This window comes from Martes martes (assembly GCF_963455335.1).
Source record: "Martes martes genome assembly, chromosome: 9".
Taxonomy (NCBI): domain Eukaryota; kingdom Metazoa; phylum Chordata; class Mammalia; order Carnivora; family Mustelidae; genus Martes; species Martes martes.
In genome coordinates this window covers 84,307,117-84,331,851 of record NC_137896.1, presented here as the reverse complement: position 1 = coordinate 84,331,851, position 24,735 = coordinate 84,307,117, and the positions used below count along the sequence as shown (strand labels likewise).

The 24,735-nt window shown below is 35.0% G+C and overlaps 1 protein-coding gene across 3 annotated transcripts; it reads right to left on the bottom strand.

The window, feature by feature from the left end:
• Positions 1-427: 427 nt before the first annotated feature.
• Positions 428-14,047, bottom strand: ETAA1 (ETAA1 activator of ATR kinase). Of its 3 annotated transcripts, XM_080813124.1 has the most exons (7): positions 13,692-14,047; positions 12,365-12,493; positions 12,030-12,106; positions 8,815-8,927; positions 6,535-8,555; positions 5,135-5,209; positions 1,440-1,736 (listed from the first exon to the last, which is right to left on the bottom strand). In XM_080813124.1, exons 1-6 carry the CDS (start codon positions 13,912-13,914, stop codon positions 5,145-5,147), a joined length of 2,628 nt encoding a protein of 875 aa, XP_080669250.1. In that variant the 5' UTR covers positions 13,915-14,047; the 3' UTR covers positions 1,440-1,736; positions 5,135-5,144. The 3 variants fall into 3 exon arrangements, with proteins under 3 accessions (XP_080669249.1, XP_080669251.1, XP_080669250.1); XM_080813123.1 differs by lacking the exon at positions 5,135-5,209 and having other exon boundaries at positions 428-1,736; XM_080813125.1 differs by lacking the exons at positions 5,135-5,209; positions 12,030-12,106 and having other exon boundaries at positions 428-1,736; positions 13,692-14,030.
• Between the last annotated feature and the right edge of the window lie 10,688 nt (positions 14,048-24,735).

Genomic DNA, 24,735 nt, shown 5'->3' with positions numbered 1-24,735 from the left:
CCTCTGTGTGTTTACTAAAGGGCCACTAATTTCTACTGTTTCCAATAATACCTTAAGGAAAAAGAATGTATTACTCTACTGTATATATGAAAATATAATTTTCAGAATGATATGTCTCTATATAGCCATATCTTAAAATGCATTTAATTATTTTGATATTATCATAGTTCTAAGACACCTGAATAGTGGTGAATGCACTAATAGGTGTTTCACATGTATACCTTTCATCAAGTCTCCCAAAGCCATTTAAGAAGCATCCTTACTGTCTTCTGACCTCTGCTTTGATTTTTCTGGCTTAGTGAATTCTAAACAGACATAAAGGAAAAAATAAGGTAATAGAGATGAACAAATTAGTAAAGTCAGAAAAATAGTTAAGGGAAAATTAAATAGTTATAGGTAAACCAGAAAGAGAAAGATTCTCATTTTTATATTCTGAAATGAATTCTTTAATACAAGAAATAATGAGCATTATTATTAAACAGTCCTTAATGTACTCTGAGTTACTATTTTTCTTTTTAGTTTTATACTATGAAATAATTAATGTTCCTACAAACAAGTTATTTTGTATACTAATTAATACTTGAAAGAAAATGGTACAATTGTCTAGGTGTTCATTAGAATGAAAGAAATTGGGGCGCCTGAGTGGCTCAGTGGGTTAAAGCCTCTGCCTTCGGCTCAGGTCATGATCCCAGGGTCCTGGGATCGAGCCCCGCATCGGGCTCTCTGCTCAGTGGGGAGCCTGCTTCCTCCTCTCTCTCTGCCTACTTGTGATCTCTGTCAAATAAACAAATAAAAAATAAATAAATAGAATGAAAGAAATCATTCTAATCCCAGCATAGCTTTAATTTGCCTTGTGACTTCCAGAATAAAGGTATTCATTTCTCACCCATACAATAAAGAAGTTGGACCCAATGATATCTAAAGGTTCTGACAGTTCTAAATGTTAATAACACTGTTATTATTTACATAGCTAGTCTTTTTTCCCCCCCAAACTTCTTAAATCAGCATTTTCCCTGAAAGTAGTGGAAGGTTTCCAAAATACATCATGTTTTAGAAAACTAAAATTAAGATCTATTTCAGACTAGGAACTGAAAATAGTTAATTTCCTTACAAATAAATTAAAGTCCTTTATTTCCCACCAACCATGTTCCTAAGAATATGAAAGTATTTTTAAGATTCAGAACTATATAAAAAACTTAAAAACAGTTATTGAAAGTAAAACTATAAAAAAATACTTATTTACTTAGTGAGTTGAAGCTTTGTATTAGGGAGTCATTACAATAAAAAATTAGTAGATTACCTATTTTTGGATGACCCACAATATTTAAAAATATACTACTTTACTCTGTATAATTCTATAACATAATTGCTAACTCTCCTGAATTTTCAAAACTTATATGTAATTATTTCCACATACCTCTCCAAGGAAAGATTTCATTGACTATTGCAAACATTGATTTATTAAATAAAACAGAAGTCCATTAAAAAAAAAAAAAGTCCATGCTTTATAAGTCAGCATTATATTTCTCACAGAGAAATCAAGAAAAAATATTTCCTATCATAGATAGCTATTAACTGTCTTTGTCTTCCAACTAATATTTCATAAAAGAAATCAAGTTAAGTGGGAGCTGCCTTTACAGATGAGGTCTGTGCTTTGGCCATTCTTCGAACCAGTGCTTCTTGTCTTTTTCTCTGAATTTCTTCAGGAGAATACTTTTTATTTTTCTCTTCTTCCTCTAAAAATTAAACAAAATATAGATATTACTATTATAGACTATAAAGGCATCCTGAATATGAATTTTAATTTTTACTTTTTTATTATCCAGACTTGCCATATTGGTATTAACTATTAAATCATGCTAAACTACTAAATATGATATTCCACATACAGACACAGTACCCTAGGCCAAAGGAAAATCAAGCACCGATCAGTCTGTCCTTGTTTTATATACCTTTTCACAGTGTGATAAAGTTCATTTGATTAAAACTGTACATTTTAACTTCCTAGCACATAATTCTTGTGAATAAGGACATCTAATTTATATAATCGACAAAATGAGTATTTTTTAAAAACTGGGATTTTAAATGTTATACAAACTTTAACAGAAAGGTAGTCAAAATATAATGAATTAAATATAAATACCTCAAACAGTCTATTTTTTCCCTCTAAGATAAGCTATATTAATATTCACACCACCTTTTTTTCCTCTATAGAGCTCCAAGATTTCCATTTTAGCCATTGAGGAGAAATGTTTTAGAGGGATCTGGTGAAATCTATCATGACAATAAGCACATAATTCACTGTCAATTATTTTTATTTAAAGAATACATTTTTTATAAACATTAGAAATTTCAAAAAGGAGAATATCTGAATAAAATCTCCAATTTGAATGTCTTTTTAAGTATACAGTTTAGTCACTTTGGGCTAAAAGATTATCTACATAATGCTAATAAGAATCAAACTTTAAGATCAGCAAACGTATTTTCTCATTTAAAGGATGTTTTAAAATTAAGACCATCACCTTAAATCATATTTATATGACCCTGTATTGGTAAAACTGTTTATCTTGTGAAATCTGCCTCTCATAGAATAAGAATCTGTAGTACTACTGGCAGAGAAGTATTATTTACACTACCATCTAGACAAAGGTTCGGACTTAAAAAGACATTTCCCTTGTTAACTAAGGGAGATTATTTGTCCAAAATAAATTATCTGTCTCCCCTTCCTTTCTTGGTATAATTGGAAATGGAAGAGCATGTTCAGGGTAGATATAAATATTGCAGATAAACTCCCCAGATTACTCTGATGCCTTATTTATTTCCTAAACTAATTATCTCACAGATTTGTAGCTATTTTTCCTCATAGAAAGATGCTATAAGATACTTTATAATTAGCTTGACTAATTGTCTACTATTTTAGTCTCAAAGCTGAGAAACATAAACTCAGAATACACACACACACACACACACACACACACACACACAGTTGCACTGTATTGACCTTAATTTAAGTTTGGAAGGAAAACAGGTTAATAATCCATGACAGCAGAAAAGAACATAGTTCCCTACAACTGGCTTGGTGATATTCTTGGAAAATAATTTCAAATGATGTAGATAAAGTCACACTATGAAATTTTGATTTAGAGACATCCATTTCTCCCATCAGCCTTTAACTCAATCTTCAATAAAAATACATGGCAAAGTCTCAAACTATTGCAAGGTACACAGAAAGAGTGGCTCTTCTTAATGTTTATCCTAAAACAGAAGTCAGCAAAAAAGGAAAAAAAATTCTGTAAATGGCCAGAAAGTAAATATATTAATCTTTGAAGGTCATATGGGCTTTCATTGGAAGTGTTAAGATCTGTTATTGTATCATGAAAATAGTCAGCAATGGACAATACAAATGATATGACTGTGTTCAAATAAAACTTTGTTTAGTGATGGTGAAATCTGAATTCCATGAAAGTTTCAAAGGTCATGAAATATTATTACTCTTCTCCTGATTTTTTCGACTATTTAAAATGTGAAAACCATTTTGGCATGCTGGCTGTACAAAAACAGGCTACGGGCTGGATTTAGATAGGCCATGGTTTGCCCAACCCTGCTTTATAGCAATAAGGTAGTTAAATGGGTTTTGTTTCAGAGACAGTCTCTGGAGAGCCTCTTGCAACATAACAAAGTAAAAGTAAAAACAATAGAAAATATCAAGAAGATTAATGTTAATTAGAAGATTAGGTACTATCAGTAAACTAAAAGAAACTGAAAGAGAGATTATCCACACACAAAAAATGCAGAAGGATAGTATTTGGGAAAACTCAAATATTCCAGAGATGTAGTCTTTAATATAGTTATAATTGTATGTAACTAAATTCATGTTGAGTATGGTCCAATTAATTACATGGATTTAAATATAAATTCAAATATTTAAAATTATTATCGATTGACCACAATTTTTCAATTGTTTCAAAATACCTAGGTTATAATGTAGGGAAGTATTCATTGTCAATGTTGATAAAAAATATAAACTGATATAACTTTTGGGGAAGATTTGGTGCTAGCCATCAAATTCAAAACATTCTCTTACATCAATTTTTTAATAATTAACAGATACAATCATACGAGCATGGAGAAATTTATTTAGAAGTATATTCACTGAAGGACTGTTTGTAATGCCAAAAATGCAACTAAATTGAACTTTCTATCAACAGAGAAACAGTTAAATAAATCATGGTATATCTGTATAAAGACATACTATGTAGTCATTAAAAGGACTGAAGCAAAACTACATGAATGACAGGGAAAAATAGCTATATTTAATGAAGGCAAAACCAAGTTGCCAAATCGTAGGTACACAGTATATAATTCCATCTGATTAAATAAATGTGTAGGTATACACATGTATTCATACACACAAACATGCATACATGCTTTCATATGCACAGAAAATTCTACATGATGTATTCCAAACTGTTAACTGTGGTTTTTCCCTGAGGAACGGCTGTGAGAAAAGAGAAACAGAGAATTTAATTTTTGACTTTAAATTAATCTATTCTGTTTTCTTTCCTTCTTTTTAAACAACCAACATACTACTGTTACAAGTTAAAAAAAAAAAGGTGGGAGCACTTAAATAGGAAAGTTATAGCAGTAATGCCAACAAAATCATCATCTAGAATCTAAACAGAAAACAATGACCTAATGTTAAAAGCAGCTAAAAACTCCCTCACCTTATTAGCATTGATCTACATAATAGATAAGAACCCTAACGTTAGCCCCAAGTGAGGAAGACTGATTAAGAAAATCAATAATTACAAGCTAGCATAGTAAATGCTGTAACAGAAGTTAACACTGGGTATTGGAGAAACCCAAAGAAAGTGAAGCTAAATTATCTGGGTGGATAGAAACATACTGTGTTTTAAAGGACAAATGGAAAATGGCCAGGCAGGTTTGGTATATGCACATGGGGGCACTAAGTTTCTGGTGAAGGAAAGAGCATCTGTAAAAACATGAGGCAGTGAAAAAAACTGGGCATTACGATGTACAAGTAGTTATGCCAGACACAGTCCCTTTATAAAACATTACAATATCAGTGAATAACAGATTTTCACATTATGTGGCATGATATTCAAATACTTACTAAACATCTTCTAAGTGGCAGATGCTGTGACAGGCCTAGGTATTCGCAGAGAGGACAGACAATAATCAATACTTGCTTTCAAATTGTGGTAAAAGAAATGAAGGAAATAAGAGAGATTATAGATCTTTTGGCCTATTTATAGATTGTTCAAGGAACATCTCTATGAGGAAGTCATATTTAAGTTGAGACCTAAGGATAAAAAAGCACCTACGAATAGACAGGAATGGGGGGGTCATATGCTGGGAAGAAGTAGTTTTAGTTGGGACTATCAGTCAGAGCTCCTGAACTAGGAAAGAAACTGTTCTGTTCAAGGAACTGAAAGATAGCTAGTGTAGTTGAAGCTCAGTAGGTGAGGTAAAAAAGAAGACAGAGAGGTTAAGGAGTGATAATCCAGAACCTTGTAAATCAACGCAGAGTAGGAATTTTGTTTGTTTCTTTTTTTTTTTTTTAAAGATTTTATTTACTTATTTGATAGAGAGACAGACAGCACAAATGGGCAGAACGGCAGGCAGAGGGAGAGAGAGAGGCCACTCCCTGCCGAGCAGGGAGCCTGATGCAGGACTCAATCCCAGGCCCCTGGGATCATGACCAGACCCGAAGGCAGCAGTTTAACAGACTAATTCACCCAGGCGCCCCTGGAATTTTATTTGAAAAATGATGGGCCATCATTGAAGGTTGTGGTTAAGCACAGGAATGCCAGGTTTGCCTGTTTGTGAAAAGATTATTCTACTGTTTGGAGAGAATTGAAAAGGGACAGATAAAAGAACTACAATCTAGTCCAAAAAAAAGTTGATTTGGATAAGGATGGTAGCAGTTAAGAGTGAGAAAAATGGACTATTTTGAGATGTATTATTTTGAGGTAGAAATAATGGAACTTGATAGAACTGTGGGAGAGGAATCAGAAGAATCAAAGATGACAGGTTGTACTAAGCAAATTACAGTTCTAACCATCACAACTAACAATTTCATATCAGATATTATAGTAAAAATGTGTTTAATTAGAATGCTCTGAATTTTCAAACATCGTTCACCTCAATGTCTGCTAAACATAGGAATAAGATTCAAGTTTTGAAACAATGAGATATTTAGTAAACAATCTCACAGCAATGTATCTACCTAAAAGTATAATTTTCTAATAAATAATTCAGAAAACATTCAACAAATATTGAGTACTGACAATATGCTAGTCACCATATTAAAAGCTAAGAAGAATCTAATGCAATCTTCCGAAAATATAAATTACCCACCCTTTGTATATTAGAGCATATTTGCAAGAGTCACTTTAAGAATTCTAAACATCGTGATTTTTAAAATTTTGTTACACAAATTCAATATAACAAATAACTAGTTTAGCTACTTTCCCAGGTGATAATTTTAAAAGAAAACTCTTTTATACATACCTTTTGAAGGTTGTTTCAAAGATTCAGAACATTTCACCAAAGACTGCTGTTGAACAGTCTTTCCACAAAATGGGCTGACAGTTTTATTTCTCTCTAAACCCTGTGTAATTTTGGTATCAGAAATATTGGTTGGCATACAATTTTGATTAAACTGGGAAAGAACTTGAGAATTTTTCATCTTCGTAAATGTATACTTAGGAAATCTAACTGGTCTGTTAAGGTCACTCTTAGCTCCATCTGTTGTGCTCCTATGGGACAGATGCTGAGTACTTAATTTCTTGTAAGTAGCAGTTTCTGTATTCCTGTGGTCTGAATTCACATTCAGACTTGAATTTCCCATACGAACTGATTGAGTACTATTCACTTGTACTGGAAAATCAGTGTTATTCCAGGAATAATGCAGATTATTGATCTGACAATCTGAGTTCTTAGAGTATATTTTTAAATTAGTCGTGGCACCTAAAAAGCTTGGAGAATTTCCACAAATTTCTTTTTCCATCTTCACTGGTTTATTTAATTGTGAGCTGTTTGTGGAAGATATATGGCCTGAAATGCTGTTCAGATTCAAATGCCTTGATTGCACTGATTGACTTTCTTGTTTAGATGTAGTAAACATGTTTTTGGCTCCATGTTTGGAACTATTATTGATCTCAAGTTTACTTTCTAATATCTTGTTGTCCTTTCTAATGTCTTGTTGCTGAGTTAGTCTTTCAATATCATCACATGCTTGGTATAATAAATCATCATCTACATCATCTGCTTCCCAGGTATTCTCTAATTGATGACATGCTTTGACAATTTCATTGGCAAATGACGGATCATTCCAGTCATCAAAGAAAGAACCTAACTTTGATGCATTAGTCTGATTTGGATTATAAACACTGGTTTCATTGCCCAAAGTTGCAGAGCCAAAATTATCTATATTAGCAGGTGCTTTAAAAGACTGATTATAAGTGGACTTATTTTTTTGTTCATTAGAATGTCCTGTGTTCAAAGGTGACTTTTCGGAAGTATTTACATTAGAAGTAAATTTAGTGTGCCTATCTTCTTTTGTCAGGTTAGACACAACTGCACAGTCTTGAATTTTGTCTTGAACAACAGTTTTACTGAAAGATTTCTCAAATTTCATTTTATTTCCAGTGGGTGGTAATCTGTTTGGTTTATCGTTTGGATTTAGTGAAAACCCATATTTTCCAAAACCTATTAATTCCTTGTTTTGTGTCTTTGAAGGGAGATCCTGTAAAATTTTTGAATCCTTTAACCAGGTATCTAGACTTATATTCATTCTTGACTTATTTTTATCATTTTTATTGTTAAAATTATAAATTCCCTTTTGATCAGCAATCTGGGCTGTTTTAGGAGCAGGGAAAAGTTCACACATTTTGACATTTTGCATAACAAAAGGTTCATTACTTAGTAAGTTTTCCCAATCATCCTCAAAATCACTGGTAGTAAATGTATCAAGGTGTTCATGGAAAGCTTCTTGCTTCTCAGTATAAAAAGTCACACATGATTTTGTGATTCCAGGAGTGTCTACTTGACAAAAAAGTGATCCTGGGGTTTTATCTGGCAGACTTTCATTTGTAATGATTTTCTCCTCTTTTAAAGTGCTTTTCTTTCCAAAGGTGGTATTACTCATGTTCAAAAAAGCATCTGACAAATCTTGGCTGAACTGTCCACTACATTTCTGAGTAGAGCCATCAAAAATGGCATTAAAGGCTGCTTCAGCATTTTGGTCAAATGGCTTCTGACTGTTATTCTGATCATTTTCCATAGGTATTTTGGTATTTTCTTTCACTGGCTTCTTTATTATAGAATTATCTATTTCAGGAACTGTATCATGTAATAACTGCATCTGTACATTATCTTTATAATTGCTTAAAGTCTCTGCTTCTGAAATTGCCTGGATAAAATCATGATTTCTTTTGTTTTGCTCTTGAATCACATCTAGCTCTTCCATATTTTTATCAAATTGCTTAGCTAATTTCATAAGTTCTTCCTCTCGATTTTGTGTTTTTAACCTATTGAAAAAATTTTAGAAATTATAACTAAGAAAACATCAAAGAGTCATTACAGATTTTCAACTGTTATTAAGCATATTTTAATATACTAAAACTCGAAATTTTAACACAATTATTGTGAGCCTAAAATTCTACATGTCAAACTTAAAAAATATAATTTATAGCCATTTTGATGTATTTATTTACAAAACCAAAACAGAGTATTATTAAAAATATTTACTCCACTGAATCTCAGGAAAGCTGAAAAGTTTGAACTTACTTTGTGCAGCTGATTTTTGCTCTTGATTTTCCTTTTGCTACACTAGGAGTACAAGGAATAGCAGTTGCACCAATCCACACGCCTAGCATGGAGTTTGTTGTTGGTTTTTCATCCTTTAGAAGAAGGGGGGGGAAAAGAGTTATATACCAGAAAGAGAGAAAGAAAGGAAGGAAGGAAGGAAAAGAAGGAAGGAAGAAAAAGAAAAGAAAAGAAAACTTTAAGGAGAAAAAAAGAGTTACATACCAAAAAGAAAGAAAGAAAGAAAGAAAAAGAAAAGAAAACTTTAGGGGGAAAAAAAAAGAGTTACATGCCAAAAAGAAAGAAAGAAAGAAAAGAAAACTTTATCTACACTGAATTATTTTCCTAAAGCAATAAATTCCGGTAAGGTGACAGTTATTAAACAAATTTGAGAAAAATGAGAAGTTGGAGGATGGCAATAAAAAGCTGTAAGAAGTGATCCTTATATGTTTCAAGAAATGAAAACATTCAGAATTAGTAAATTTTTACTTTCTAAAAAATTAATTTTAAGAATTTAATTAACTAATACATATTCAACAGTAAAAGCAGTTTTTTTTTTTTTTTCCCAACAGAAAACTGACTTATTAAGAATGGAGAGAAACATTTAGAATTCTTTCTGTATCACCTGATTCTCCAAATTTTCCCTATCCTATTATAATCTTTATCTAAGGTTGGACAATCCATGTTGACCTGAATTGAAAACACTTAAAATTAAACTCAGGACAGAGTCAAGTGCAAAGTTAGAAATGATGCTAAGAAAGGCAGGGATAAGAACAAAAATAAGTAGAGAAAGCAGGAAAAGAAATTTAACCACTATAAAGGAAAACAAAGGGCCATTTTAATCCTGGATGCTTTTGCTACTCCTTTCAGTCAGTTGATCATGCAAAAAAAATTAGAAAATGAGTTTATTCATTACTTACAGACCAACAAATCAAATGGTTTAACCATTTTCTACTGTTTTCGTACTTAGGATGAACATAGTACTTAGAATGAACATAAATATCACACAAGCTAAAAGTAATCTTATCAGTAGGTTAGGATACTTGAAAGCATGGACTGATCTTATGATCAGCATCAAGCAAAATGCTAGGCATGAAGAAGCTATCAGTTTATATTTATTTACTAGGTTTAGGTGAAAATATCCCTACAACTTGGTACTTTAAAATTCTTAATCAACAAAGTTTTCTTAGATGTCCAGTTGAACCTAGATTTTAGCTTCACAAAATACTCCAGTAATCAGTAATTTTACTTTCAGACTCAATATATATTTTCACTTTTGTTTCAACAACAACTCTGAATTAGGGAAAATATTCTTAATGATTTAATGATGGACCCTTTGTCCATTTACCGAGTATTTTAAAATTCATTCAATTTTTAGAGAATAAAGGTATGCCAACTTTATATATCTCAATTTTATATACAAGGGCCCGATGTATGTTTTTATACTATTTGTGTTATATTTTTAAAATCTCTTTAATAATACTTGCATAATTTACTGTTTTCCAACTACAATCCAGGTGCTATATAAGGTATGTGAACATATTACTTCATTTAATCCTAGAGAATAGGCTGAGTAGAGTTGTACAAAAATGATGACTAACAACACTATATGAAAAGTATCCCTCAAGAAAGTGAAATGACTGTCCAGGGAAAATTGAAGTGCATATTTGAAAAAAAAAGAAAAAGCCATCTCTGAAAATACCAAGGTGACTTAAATAACTAGTTGAGGGGGTTACTCACCTAAAAATAAAAAACATGAATATGTCATTCTGAGAACATGATAATCTTACACTACCAAAGATCTACATGCTTTAGTTGAAAAGAGTACCATTTAAAAGCAACTAATTTTACTGTATTTTTTCTTATATACAAGTTACCACTTGCATATTGTTGCCATTTCTTTATGTGAGCTATTACTTCCAGCCCACTTAGGTAAAGGGTCCAGTAATTTACTCAACTATCTTTTTATCACTACTTAAGCTGGCCAGTCCAAACACATTTTATTATTGCTTCTTTCATGTGAAACCCACAATTAATGAAGGCCTATTGTTAACTTATGAAGTAAATAGTATTATGTTATAAAAGCTATTAACTAATGAACCATATGTAAAATGAATTTCTATGACATGCCAAACATGGAATGCAGAGCTAGTAGCAACAGAGTTGTTTTGACTGTGCTAATTGTAATTTTGGATATTTTATAGCCACTAAGAAAAACTTTATTTCCTGTCTCCTCCACCTGGATGATGGTAATTCCTTGTAACCACAGTTTGGGACTATGCCATCTATTGTTTACGGTGAGCGTATAGTCACTAACCAAGGGTATGTCAAGGAAAAATACTATACTTCCTACAGAGAGGACACTGAGCAAAAACTAGATGTTTTCTGAATTCAAATATTGTTAAATAAGAAAAAGGAGAGAGGACAGTAAAGAGGTTCAGAATAGAGGCTGCCTTAAACCTGTATTTCTATTTCATTCAAGTGGTACAGGAACTGAAAAAAGAAACTTTTGAAGATGGTTCTATGACAGCATATAATTTAACTATCATAATGAACTTTAAAATAACCTTATATTTATAGTGCTCTATGTTTACAAAGAATTTTTATCTACTTTAATCCTCATAATAGTCCAATGGAAAGAGCAAGACAAGTAATTCTAGTTGATGACTGAATGAACTAAATTTCTGAGAGTTTAGGTGACTTGCTTATGGTCACCCAATATAGAAGGCAGGCTGAGAACTAACTTCAAATCCAGTATCTCCTACTTTTATGAGTGCTTCTCAATGATTGTATTAGTCCACAAGTATTAAGAAGAGCAATTTCAATGGGGAAAAAGTGTGCTAGAGACAATAGACAAATACCAATCACAAAAAACATTAAAAAGTTTGAATTTTTATTGTCTATTATTTTAATAACATTAAAAATAATGCCGTATATTGTTTAACATTAAAAACAGTCAAAATTATTACTCTAAAAAAATTAAAATATAGGATATATGCTTAAGAAAATATATATTGCCAATTATACATTATATTCCTTCTTCAAAATATACATTTCAGTAGTGTAAAAGGTAAAAGTAACCTTTGGTGCTCTATTTTCAGAAAACCTAATTGTAAAAGACAAACATTTTTCATATATGGGCCTATTGGTATAGTTTTCATAGGTTTAAAATGAAATATAAAACTAGCGATATTTACCTGAGGAGCAATACGATTAACAATATGTGAGATTTCATCACTATCTGTGGTGTAAGTCTGTTTTTTCCTTCCTTTACCTAAAGAACAAAGACACTTCTATAAATGGTAAACAAAAAACTTAATTTTAAAAATAGCAGTCATTTCTTAGAAAACAGTTTTAATTAGTACGGCTTAGATCACTAAGCACTGACATCATATATGTACCATAACGATCACATAAGATTCTCAAAAAACATCTGTTGTATAAAAGTTCTGTTATTACCCTACTGAAATGCTATAATTAAATCCTAATCATTTGCCAAATATTTACCCAGATAAAAATATTAATAAATTACCTAACTGTTTTGTCATTGGAGAATTCTGATCCCAAAAGATATCATTCTGTCCATCTGGATCATTAGGAGAACTGAAGGCAGATGACAGTATATCCATTTTCAGGACTCTCTTTGGTGTTTCATATCTTTCTACATAAAATAAGATTAAAAAACCAAGTATTGCATTTTGTAAAGCATTACTTTACTTCCTAATACCCCAAAGTCACATATCCTTTAGATTACTTTTTATAGTCCAATTATAAAATCTTCTCCCAAAGATATTACTTTAATAAAAACTGGAATATTTCACATAATAATCCTTGTAATACTTCACAAATTTGACACTGTAAATAGCAAGTATTTTAATATAACCCAGTAGCTTATGAACGTGTAATACTGTATAATCTATTCACTCCATTCATTACCACTGGCATTTGGAGGCTATGGGAACCACCTGTAATTTATAGGTACATTTCAAAAACCAAAAAGCTCCCAGAAGAAACTTCAGTAAAAGTCTGTTTAGCCCCCTTTCATCAACTCTATCCAACTTACACTAATTACTTCAAAAAACTTTAGCTACCCATTTCCTGTGAAGTTTTGTCCAGTATCACTTTTAAATTTCTACAAACATTTGTTTTTGTTCATTCCAGAATTGCTTTATGGGAGTAAACTAAAGACAAGTAAGGTAACAAAAGTCGTATTTTAAAAACACACTTTTACAAAGAGCTTTTGTATAAACTTCAGTTCCTACCGGGATTTATTAGAAATCTCTGAAAAAATAGAACACCAAAAACTGACCAGAATGAAATACTCGGGGGCCCTTAGTTTCCTACTTTGAGGGACATCATACACAGACACTTCCGGTTTATAAATCATGAAGTGAGACATCACCCAAACTCTGAGGATGGTAGAGATAGCTAGAGCTTTTTATATGACCCCTTCACTGGAGCAAGCCAGGGCAAAAAGTCGAGATGGGGCAATTCTGGGAATAAGCTGAAGGCAGCAAGTCTATCAGATAGTTTTCCTCGCTCGGCCTCTTGTGTGACTGGAGCAGTCTAGAAATAGCCGCCCTCCTTCCCTCAAACAGGTAAATTACAGGGCCTATTCCTATAGCAAAAGCAGCAAGTAGATGGTCAAACAGAACGTGGCAGAACTCAAATTCGGAGCCTAAATCTATGGGGGTAGTGGCGTCGTGTTCCTCTCGGACTCGCGAGGGGCGAAGCCCAGAGAAAGAAAACACGTCAGACTCCACCCCCACCCGCACCCGCACCCTAGGATTCCCCATTGCAAGCGGGGCTGTGGGGTTGCAGCGTTTAAGCCCGGAGGGGCCGCGCTGCCGACGTCTCACCCTCGGGGTTACTTTTACTGCACGAAGCGGCTGCTGGAGGCTGCTCTTGTTGCGGCACGGGCCGGGGAGACGTCTCTCCGGCCCTGCGGGGCCTCGAGCGGCGGGCCCACCTCAGCCGCCTCTTCCCTGGCTCGACCATCGAGCTGCATTCCTCAGCCGCCGCCGCTTTGCGCGGCGTGTTCTTCAGGCCAGGGCTGTCCCCATGTTTCCTTCGCCGACTCATTGCCTACAGCTCCCCTCTACCGGCCCCTTCACCTTTCACATTTTGCAACCGGCGGAGTAAGGCAATAGAACTACAAGCCGGACTCGGCGCCAACGGCCGCCGCCATTTTGGCCGATGGGCGCTCGAAAGAGACAGCCGCTGATTGGCTGCGTCTGGACAAGGGGCGGGGCGGGACGCAGCGGTTACAGTGCCAGCGGCGCGCGCTTCCGCAGCCTGCGTCCAAGCTCGCTGGGCTCTGCTCAGTATGGAAGTGATTGGAAGGTGGAGTGAGCTGGTCACAGTTGAGTGAGAGTATGTGAGGTGGAAAGGGACTTGAATCCACTGGCATCTTTTTACTGAATTTACAGCTGGAGTTACACATTACTTAATTTAAGATAATTGCGGGGTTTAGTATTTTAAAGAAGAAATAAAAGGTATAGACTAGGAAGGAAAAATTTACCTATTTCTTCATAGATGATGTGTGCATAGAGAAATCCAAGAAGTGTAGAAGTTATTAAATCTGTAAGTTACTTTAACGGAGTGGCAGATACAAAGTAAATATTCAAAGACCAGTTATGTCTGACTGTATTAGGAACAAACAACATAGACTTTTAAAGAAATACGATTTCTGGGGCGACTGCCTTTGGCTCAGGATATGATCCAGGAATCCCCAAATCAGGCTTCTTGCCCAGAGCGGAGCCTGCTTTTTCCTCTCCTCCTCTCTCCTGTTATCTCTGTTGCTGTCTCTGTCTCTCTCAAGTAAATAAATAAAATCTCTTAAAAAAATAAAGAAATATGATTTCTAGTAGCATGCAAGATACCAAATAACTAGAAATAAGTTTAACCAAAATTGCAGCATTTCTACAGAGAATATGAAATATTTTGAAAAGAAATTGAAGACTTAAATACAGTTGACCCTTGAACATGGCAAATGTTAGGGGTGCTGACCCATATGCTGTTAAAAATTTACTGTAACTTTTAACTCCCAATGAACTTAACTAGTAATAGCCTATTGCTGTTGACTAGAAGTCTTACAATAACATAAAGTTAATTAACACATATTTTGTGTGTGTATTGTATGCTGTATTCTCACAATAATGTAAGCTACAAAAAATGTTAGTAAGAAAATCATAAGAAAAATACTTTTCTTGTGAAAGAAGGATTAAACCCGGGCACCTGGGTGGCTCAGATGGTTGGGCATCTGCCTTCCGCTCAGATCCTCCAGGTCCTGGGGTCCAGCCCGCTGTTGGGCTCCCAGCTCAGCGGGGAGCCTGCTTCTCCCTCTACCCCTGCCTCTCCCCCTGCTCCTGCTCTTTCTATCTCTCTCTCTGTATCTCTCTGTCTCAAGTGAATAAATAAAATCTTGAAAAAAAAAAAAAAAAGGGTTACACCATGCACCATGTTCATGGTTGCAAGACTCAATATTTTTACCTTAGTTCTTTCCAAATTGACTCAAAGGAAATCCATTCAAAATTGCAGTCTGTGTATTTGTGTAGATTTCTGTGTGTGCGTGTGGGGGGGTGTAATATGACAAGCTTATTTTGAATGTATATGGAAATGCAAAGTATCAAAAATATCCAAGAAACTTTCAAAGATCTCTTGAAGAATAATGAAGTTGGATGGGTACCACATTTAAAATCAAGGCAATTAAGACACTGTGGCAATGGTGAAGGGATAGACAAACATGAAAGAAACAGGTTAGATGGTTCAGAAACAGACCTTTACATAAATGGACACTTGATTTAAGACAAAAATGATACTCCTAAGCAGTGGGAAAAGGACTTTTTGATAATAAACAGTGCTTGGTTGATCTGATACTCACACTGTAGGAAAAAGAAGAAACAACCTCTATTTCAAACCATAACCCAAATCAAATGATGTGCAAGTTGATTATAAACGTAATTGTAAGAGATAAAATAATTTACATTCTAGAGATGTCCTAATGTCTAGGAGATGTCTTAATGTCTAGGAGATGTCTATAAATTGTTTTAATGACAGGAAAGATTTTTAAATTGAACAAAAATGTCACTATCTATGAAGAAAATAATTACATACTTGAGTACATTAAATTGATCACTGAAGAACTTAGGTCCATCCAAAGACAACATTAGAGAATGAAAGGCAAGGCACAGATTGGAAGAAGATATTTACCAGATGCCAACTTACGGCCCATATATAAAGTATATGAAAAACGGATATAAATTACAAAGATGATTGACCATAAATTTAAAAAATGGGTCAGGTACTTTAGCAGGCTCTCCAAAAGAAAATCTCAGTGACCAACAAACTTGTATAAAGGTGCTCAACCTTATTTGTAAGGAGGAAAATGGAAACTAAAGCCATAATGTGATACTCCTCAATACCCTTCAGAATGGCTAAAATTAAGACAGACAATAGGGTTGTTAAGGGAACCAGAGTTGAGACCACAGCCTCAGCCAATACCTTGATTGCAGCGGGTGAGGCACCCAGAGCCCAAGGACCCAACCAGTAGGAATTGTCACATACTGCTGGTGAGAATAACTTGGTACGACAATTTTGGAAAACAGGTTTTGGTCTAGCAATCCCACTTTGAGGAATATAACTAATGGAAATGCACGATGCACTTGTGCAACAAGATACATTTTATAAAAATCTTTTTAGCAGTAAAGTTCAAAATTACCCCAAACTGGAAGCAAGCCAAACACCCTTCAAGAGTACAGGGGTTAATAAAAAAAATAAAAACGTATTAAAAAAAAAAGTACAGGGGTTAACTATATTGAGCTATATTTCTCAACAAAATGCTACACAGCAATATAAAAGAAAAATTGCAATTTCACGCAACTATGTGGAAAATCTCATAAAGCTGAGCAAAAGAGGCCAGACTCCCAGCCTCTTCTGTCCCAAGAATACTATATAATTTCATTTACATGTAAACAGGCAAGGTGTTGTATAGGGTTATAAGTTTAAGGGTTCAAATGATAAAGAATAATCAAGTAATTGATGATCATGAAGGTCAGGATAATGGTTACCTTGTGGAGGAGAAGGGACAATGATTAGAAGGGAATGGGGGGCAGTAATACGATGTATTGGCTTTGTTCTTTTTCTTGTTCTAGTTGTGATTTGCTGATAGTTCATTGAGCTGAATATGTTGTTTTTTGTACTTTTGTGTGTATACGTTCTATTTATCTATAAAAATACTTTAAAAACTTTTGTAAGGCAAAAATATTTGTTGCCACTGAGGAACTAAAATGTATTTCTTCTTTGTAATTTACTCTTTTTGGCTGATAGAAATCGTACAACTAAATGTAAAGTTCAGTTCTAACATTTATATAAACCAAAGTGACCAAGTATTTCCCTTCTTTTTCCTCAGACCTTGAGTTTCGACTAATATTTCCCTTGCCATGATTGTTTTTAATCTCCTTATTTTTAACCATTATTTAGTTTTATATATTTATAACTGGATATGACTGCTTGGAAGGTGACATCTCAAAAATTCACATCAACTATTTGAAACTCCAATTCTTTAAATTAATGGGAATAGTTATTTCTCTTGGGGATCTCTTCTATCTACCTATCAAATGACCAAGAATCCCAGAAGCAGGAAAAAAAAAATTCACGTTCACAATAACACTATTATATAGATGGCATCATCGGTGTCTAAAAGACTTAATTTACCCTTAGAAAATAGTTCAAGGAGTTTGAAGAATTTAATAATGCCTATAGGAGTAATAATCATGTGTCAATCCTTTAATGCATATTAATACTGCAAATAAAATAACAATGAATAATTTCCCATAACTGTCCAGATTCTATAGTGCCCAAGTAACCCTTGTAAAAAGGAACAATGGAGCCCAAAAGAACAGCCATGTGTTGTTACTCTAGCATGCCCAGGATGGTTGTAATCGTAATCATTATGCAGTAGGAAGCTATCATAAGTTTTAGCTTGGAAGTTACTTAATTCACACAATCTGTTACCGCTCTAAATGTAGTTCAAGATAACTGTACCTCCTAAATGTAGCTCTTGAAATCAGTACAGTTCAATTAACTCCTTCATAAAATGTTTAAAAAAAAACAAAAGATAGGTCTTCTAGACATTTGAATGCAATATGATTCAAAATCCCAAAACTTAGCATTTCTAGGCATTTGGATACTGTAAGGACCTATTTAACCAGAGGCTTCCATTCCATTGTTGTTTAACCCTTAAACTGTCCCTGCTCCCCTTCCCCAAGGGGATTTACTTAAAAGCAAGTCCCAGAAACCAGCTCCAGGTAACAAAGCCCAGATACAAGGGTGGGTCAGGCCCAGTGGAGACATCCAATCAGAGGGGGGTTGCATACTGTCTCCCTAGCTACCAAGAAGTATGGGCCCCCGCTCTTTGGGAGCCTTTTTGGCGCCAATCTTAATCAAGGTGTAATAGACTGGTTCAAATGTCTACTAGGATATATTGTAATTCAATTGGTCACCTAGCATCACTGTGGAGTTTCCTGTGTGTGTTAAAATCTCATTGGCCACCTGTGCGTGGCCAGGCCCGACCGCATGGCCTTTGCCCTTAAAAGCTAGTCTGTGAAACAGAGAAAGGTCGCTCTCTCTTGTAAGAGGTGCGGCCCCGAATGTTCGGTTAGATTCTTGATGCTTGGCTCGAAATAAAGCTTTGCTTGACCTTCGCTTTGTATCAGTCTCGCTCCTTTAATCACGGACCCATTATTGGGGGACTTAACACTTGACTTTGGGAACCAATCCATAGGCTGGCTCTCCATCTCTGGAGTTTATCTGGAGTGTATCACAAAAGATACACTGAGACAATCATATTTCTTGGAGATTTGAAGTAAGAATTTGCTAGAGAGCATTGTGCAAAACCATGGGAGGCCATAAAGTTTGAGAAAGCTTGTAGGCAGTAGAACAGAAAAAAACTGCAGTGTTACCTGACAGGACAGTTGGAACAAGCATGTAGATCTGATACCTGGAAACTGAACAGCCATTCTGCTCCTGCATCTCAAGGCCAGGTTCTATTGTAATTCTAGTCCTTTTGCTTTTCAATCCAAACTCTTGCAGTAAACTTCCTTTTCTTGAGCTAGCTAATGCCAGTTTGTTTATATTACTTAAACCCACAAAAGCTGAACTAAAACAAAGCTTAGGATCAATAGTTAGAGTCTAATTGTTTCTCAGTTTTTATTAGAAAGCATGAATTGCCACGAGAAATGGCAGCTGCTAAATGCTTTTACTTTAAATGCTGTTTGCAAAGCAAACTCATTCTCAAGGACAAGATGGTTGCTGCAAACTTTAGCAAAATCACACTTAATTATAAATGATTTAGGCGGTTTTTATAATAACTTACAAAGATATGATTTTGAAAAGTTCAAAATAGAATGTAACAGAATCCCATTCAAAGACAGTTGGGAGCTGAAATATTTTAGCAATTCATCTAATTCTGAGACAAATTACAGTGGACCCTGGCTGTCATCTGAAATCACTTTATTTTTATTTTTTTACATTTCCTGTTTTTATAAAGACCACAGATTTAGAAAATATAGACTGTGTTTGTTTGCCTTTCCAGTCCGTACTCTAGAATGATGTTTCAACCACGATTTTACGCTTTTCCCAATTCCCTTACCTTCTCAAGCCTCCAGTGTGCTTTCCTTGCTGGCCTCCAGCCTTGGATCAATCCTGCCATTTGCTTTCTCAGCCCATGACAGTGAGCTATTGAGTAGATTGGCGAGGTTTCCACCTGTGTCATCATGAAGCTACAGTCACCAGAAGAGCTTTCAGGGGCACGCAGCAAAGTTATCACTGACCAGCAAAACTCACACTTCCCTTCTCTGAAACAAATTCTAAACTTCTCTACCACAGCCTATATAGGAACAGATCCCGTGAGAAAAATGAAGGGTTTAATTATTAAGACTAAGCTTATTTAAATCTTACATAAAATTTCACAAGGAAATAAAAACAAGATTTGGAATGTCTTAGCAATCATTCTGTGGTATCATATATATATATACTTCCTGAAGTCTTCACCACAGTCAAAATCATGAACACATCCATCACCCCTGAAGTTTCCTTGGACCCTTTGTTTTCCTTTTGTTTGCAATATGTAAGAGTGTATAATTTACTTTTGATTAATGGCTGTGTTTAACAATTTGCTAGCCTAATTCCTAAAAATTTAACAATCAGCTCTTAAGAGCTAGGATCAGCTGGCTGTAGCACATCACTGATCTTCTTACCTCTCAATCTCCTTTCTCCAGTTTGAGTAACTTCAGTTCCTTCAACTTTTCCTCATCTTACCTATTTGTCAAAGCTTCATCAGTTTTAAGCGTCTCAATTCAGCGACTGAGCTGAGGACTGGACTGGAGAGCGCTACTCTATATGTTAAAGGCTTAAAAATGAACAAGCTGTAAATGTTAAAATAAAAGAGTGCCTGGGGCACTTTCCTAGGGCCGAGAAATTAGAAGGTTGCTGGGAAAGGTAGCTCTAAGTAGGAAGGGACCCTTTCTAACTAAGCGGCCCTTGGGAGATCTATCTGTAGATGTGGCTAAGAGGAAGGAAGCAATTCTGGAGTTACCCAATTCTGGAGTGGGACATTTTTTCCGCACACTGTGATGTCTGCAGGTGCCGCTTAACCATACCACTAATTGAATTCAATCCCCTTGATTATTTCAATAGCACCTCCCACTGGGCCTTTATCTACCCAGGAATAATGGTTTTGGGTGTCAAAGAGGTAATTTGAAAAGACATTTTCCTCTACTGTTTTAAGTGAAATCTTGTTGGGGGGGGGAAACCCGAGCTGCCCCAAAATATCTTATTCAGGGTTAAAACTTTCTTTTCCCTGGTTGTAATGGAATCTGGTTGTCCTCTATGAGTTTTTGCTTTTATGAATAGCAGGAAGATGGCCTGATTTTAAAGATTGCCCTTGACTTTTTCAAGCAGCAGGATCCAGATCATTCACTCTGTCACCATAATTTTAACTTAAAGCACCCCTAAACCGTACTTGAGACTACTACAAATTTGTTTATTTTGCAGTAAATAAAATAATAAAATCTTCTTAAAATTTTTACAACTGTTAATAGTGTTTAGGTTAGCTCAGCCAACTGCATGCTTGGGGATGCTTAAAGTGTCCTAGAGCAAATGGTTCTTTTAGTGAATGGTTCACTTGTACAGGATACTCTGGCCAGAGCTAAAAATGGCTTTTGATTATCTAGGAGTGATTTTACAGCATTTAAAATATTAAAATTTTGAATGACATTTTAGATCAATTTGAATGTAAAAGGATAGAAAAGAAGTTAGTTAAATTGCAAAATTTCTATTACTGAGTAACTCTGCTCCTATCAATCTAGTTCTCAGCATAAGAACATTTTCCTTTCAACAGGGCTTTTCTTGTCTTTCAGACTCGTGGAAAAAATGATTGGTGTATTTCACATGAATGTAAAAGACTCTTTTGGCTTTGGTCTAGTATCAATAACCTGGGTAGCAGGGTTGGGGAAAATTGGGCCCTGGGGGTTGTCATCTCATTGGCATGAAACATATGGAAAACACAGGTACATTTATGCTGCTGTTGAACTATTTTCTTAAGCCTGTTACTATGGCTCCTAAGTGCATCAACAGGCAGTCCCCTTTACATGCGGCTCTTCACATTTCCAAATGCACCCTGTCCTTTTACTCATTGTTATTCAAAATGTAGTGTGTGGAAGAGCAACCTGGCTTTCACCTGGGAGCTAATTAGAAATGCAGAATCTTGAGCCTGTTCCAGAGGGCTGAATCGAAATCTGCATGCATGGTTACAAAGTGATTCAGGACCACAGGAAAGTTTGAGAGCTGATCATCTGCATGGACTTTCCCTAATAATTTTGACCAAAGTGATTATTGCTTCTTTTCTCTGAACTCCCACCTTACCTTTTGTCCATTCTTTAATTTAGCACTTTATTAGGATTCTATGTTTCTCAAGAATTGTTGGATGTATGCAAATATTATGTCCCTGACAATATTGTGAGCTCTTAGACCAGGGTTTGGCACAATTCTCTAAAAAGGGGTTGGCACGTGGTAAGTATTTTAGGCTTTGCAGGCCAGATGCTGTCTCAGTTGCATATTCTTTTTGGACTTGTTTACTCTTTAAAAATTAAAGCATATTGGGTAAAAAAAAGCCATACCAAAATGGGCCTGAGTCTATACTTGGTTTGTGGGCAGTAGTTAGCCCACCCCTGCCCTAGATGGCTAGGCCAGAGTTGTGTGCTGGCTTTTGGTACAGGGCTGTTAACATTTGCAATTGATACTGATTTCACAGTGGATTGTTAAAAGTCATTTCATATTTCCTTCTGTCTTATGTTCTAAAACATTTTGCAGTAGTGTTTAGAAAAGGTTTTTTTTTTTATTATTAAAGATTTTATTTATTTATTTATTTGACAGAGAGAGAGAGATCACAAGTAGGCAGAGAGGCAGGCAGAAAGAGGGGGGAAGCAGGCTCCCCGCTGAGCAGAGAGCCTGCTTGTTCCCAGGACCTTGAGATCATGACCTGAGCCCAAGGGAGAGGCTTTAACCCACTGAGCCACGCAGGCGCCCCTAGAAAAGGTTTTAAAAGTTATACTGTATCAATAAAAGGACGTGTTTACATACTTTAAAAATAAGCTAAGTAATAAGCTAGTAGTAAGAATGGGAGATTCCAAATGAACTCATACATACATGCATGCATGCATACATACATACATTTCTTTTCTTATACGTGCCAAGACAAAAATAAACTATGAATTTCCACTTGGCAAAAGAATATAATAATCCTTAATTTTTCATTAAGATCATATTGGTAAAGAAATGTTGATATTTATTCCAGCCCAAAATGAGTACATCAATAGCAAAAAGAATGAAAGTAATATGCCACAGTGGTCGGTTTAAAATTTTTTATGGCAATATGTTTTTTGTGACTTGACCATAGTATTATTCTGTAGTCTCTAAGTGCTTGTTAAATTGTAACTTAATATTGTTATGAGCCATCTGTGGTGTGTGGTGTTTAAAGTATTTATATGTCACGATTAATTCCTTGATTTTTGATTGCATTAATAAAGAACTGAAACAGTGTTAGCAGGAGAGGAATGAAAAAATCTTCTAGGAAAAGCACCAGTATTACGTATATATTACACACACATACACACACATACACAGGCACAGACACACACATGCAAGCAAGCAAGCAAGCATGCTGACCTGTTTTATCGCTCTAGGCAATGTTAGGGAGAGAAATGGGTTTTCTGTTTAGGCTGCTATTTTGTGGAATTTTTTTTTTTTTGACCCTTATAAGAAAACTAGTAATAAGCTTATTTTGAGACCAGAAAAAAAATGTAGTTTCCCTGATAGGAAAGACCAAAAAACATTACTGTTACATATCCTATAGATTGTTTCTTTCATTGGTATCAAAAGAACTGGACTGTGTTTGGAAATCTGAATTTAATGAAAGGCTACACAGAACATATTTAAACTTGTGAAACCATTTGTTATTAACATGAGAAATAATTTTTCTTAAGACACTGTTCATCTACAGAGAAAGAAATAACATTCAAGATGTAAAAGCAGATTATTTGCATTTATATCTTTTTAAGCTTGATATGTTCACAAGAATAAGGCTTTTAATTTTCATGCACTTTAAGAGAATAATTAATAGCTAATCTATAAATACTCACTTAAAATACCATTATTTTTGTTTGGTTCCCCGCAATATTGTTTATACGTTTCCACTGAAGGCGTTCCAAATTTTGTTTTGTTTCCATGTCTTTCTTCCTGTCTGGAGTTATGTTTAATAATCAAAGAACACCACTAAACTGGATGTAGTTGACCTCACATCCCCCAAACATTACGTAACAATCATTTTGAGGGGCTGCCCCTTTTGCAGGCATCCACTGGGTTTCCTGGCAGTGGAAGGTTGTACTTTTCCAGATTGACATAAAGAAACTTACTCTGACATATGTCCAAGATGGTTAGGATGAGATTTTCACAGGAAGTCAGATAGGGAATCATTCATTCAAGATGATGTTTAGGTAGTAGAAACCAGTGAAGGTAAACTCAGAGGTCAAAAGGCATGACCCTATACTTAAATTAGTGGAGTTATGTTTGGAAAATTCCATGTTTCCCTTTTGCACATACACGTGAATGTATAGATTCCCTGGAGATGTGTCTGTGCAGACTCGACCTGGTAAGGGGGAGAAGAACAGAGTAGATGCTGGTTTTGCACTGCTCCTATTTTTGGCCAACTCCCTTAATGGCAGAAACACAGCTTGCCTTAATTCAGAACACATTCTTTTACATGAAAAGGGACCATATAGGTTAACACCCAAACTAGAACACTCCTGAGAGTGAAAAAGGTTGCTATTAACAATTTCAGCTGAAAACAGATACACACCGGGGATATTTGGCTAACGGACTAAAGAGGAATGTTGAAGAATGAATGGATACCATCCAAGATTTTATTAATGGGTTCTCAAAGGCCCTGGATCTCCAGACTTGAGGACATGCAAAACACTGGTTTGGGGAGTACACAGCTGATTCCCATTCTAGTTTATCACTTGCTGTCCATGTGACCTTGGGCGTAATTGCTCTTTCAGTTTTCTGGTTTTAAGTGGGAAGAATAATCCTTACTACTCAAGGTTGTTTTAAGGCTTAAAGAGATGATATATGTGTAGTATTTAGCACAATGCTTGGCACAGAATAATCACTCAGTAAATAAATACCATGCTTTATTATCCGTATTTGACCAGAATCTAGTCCTATGTATATGAATAATAATATAACCACAGCAGGGCGTAAAAGAGCCTTTTTTTTTTTTTTTTTAAAGATTATCCATTTATTTGACAGACAGAGATCACAAGTAGGCAGAGTGGCAGGCAGAGA

What these genes read in the sequence shown, in the direction of transcription:
- ETAA1 (XM_080813123.1), bottom strand. Translation starts at nt 13,914, where the DNA reads ATGAGTCGGCGAAGGAAACATGGGGACAGCCCTGGCCTGAAGAACACG. An exon ending in CAGTAAAAGTAACCCCGAGG is followed by an intron (nt 12,494 to 13,691) that starts GTGAGACGTCGG and finishes TATTTTATGTAG; the next exon opens with AAAGATATGAAACACCAAAG. An exon ending in GCAAAAATCAGCTGCACAAA is followed by an intron (nt 8,556 to 8,814) that starts GTAAGTTCAAAC and finishes TTTTTTCAATAG; the next exon opens with GTTAAAAACACAAAATCGAG.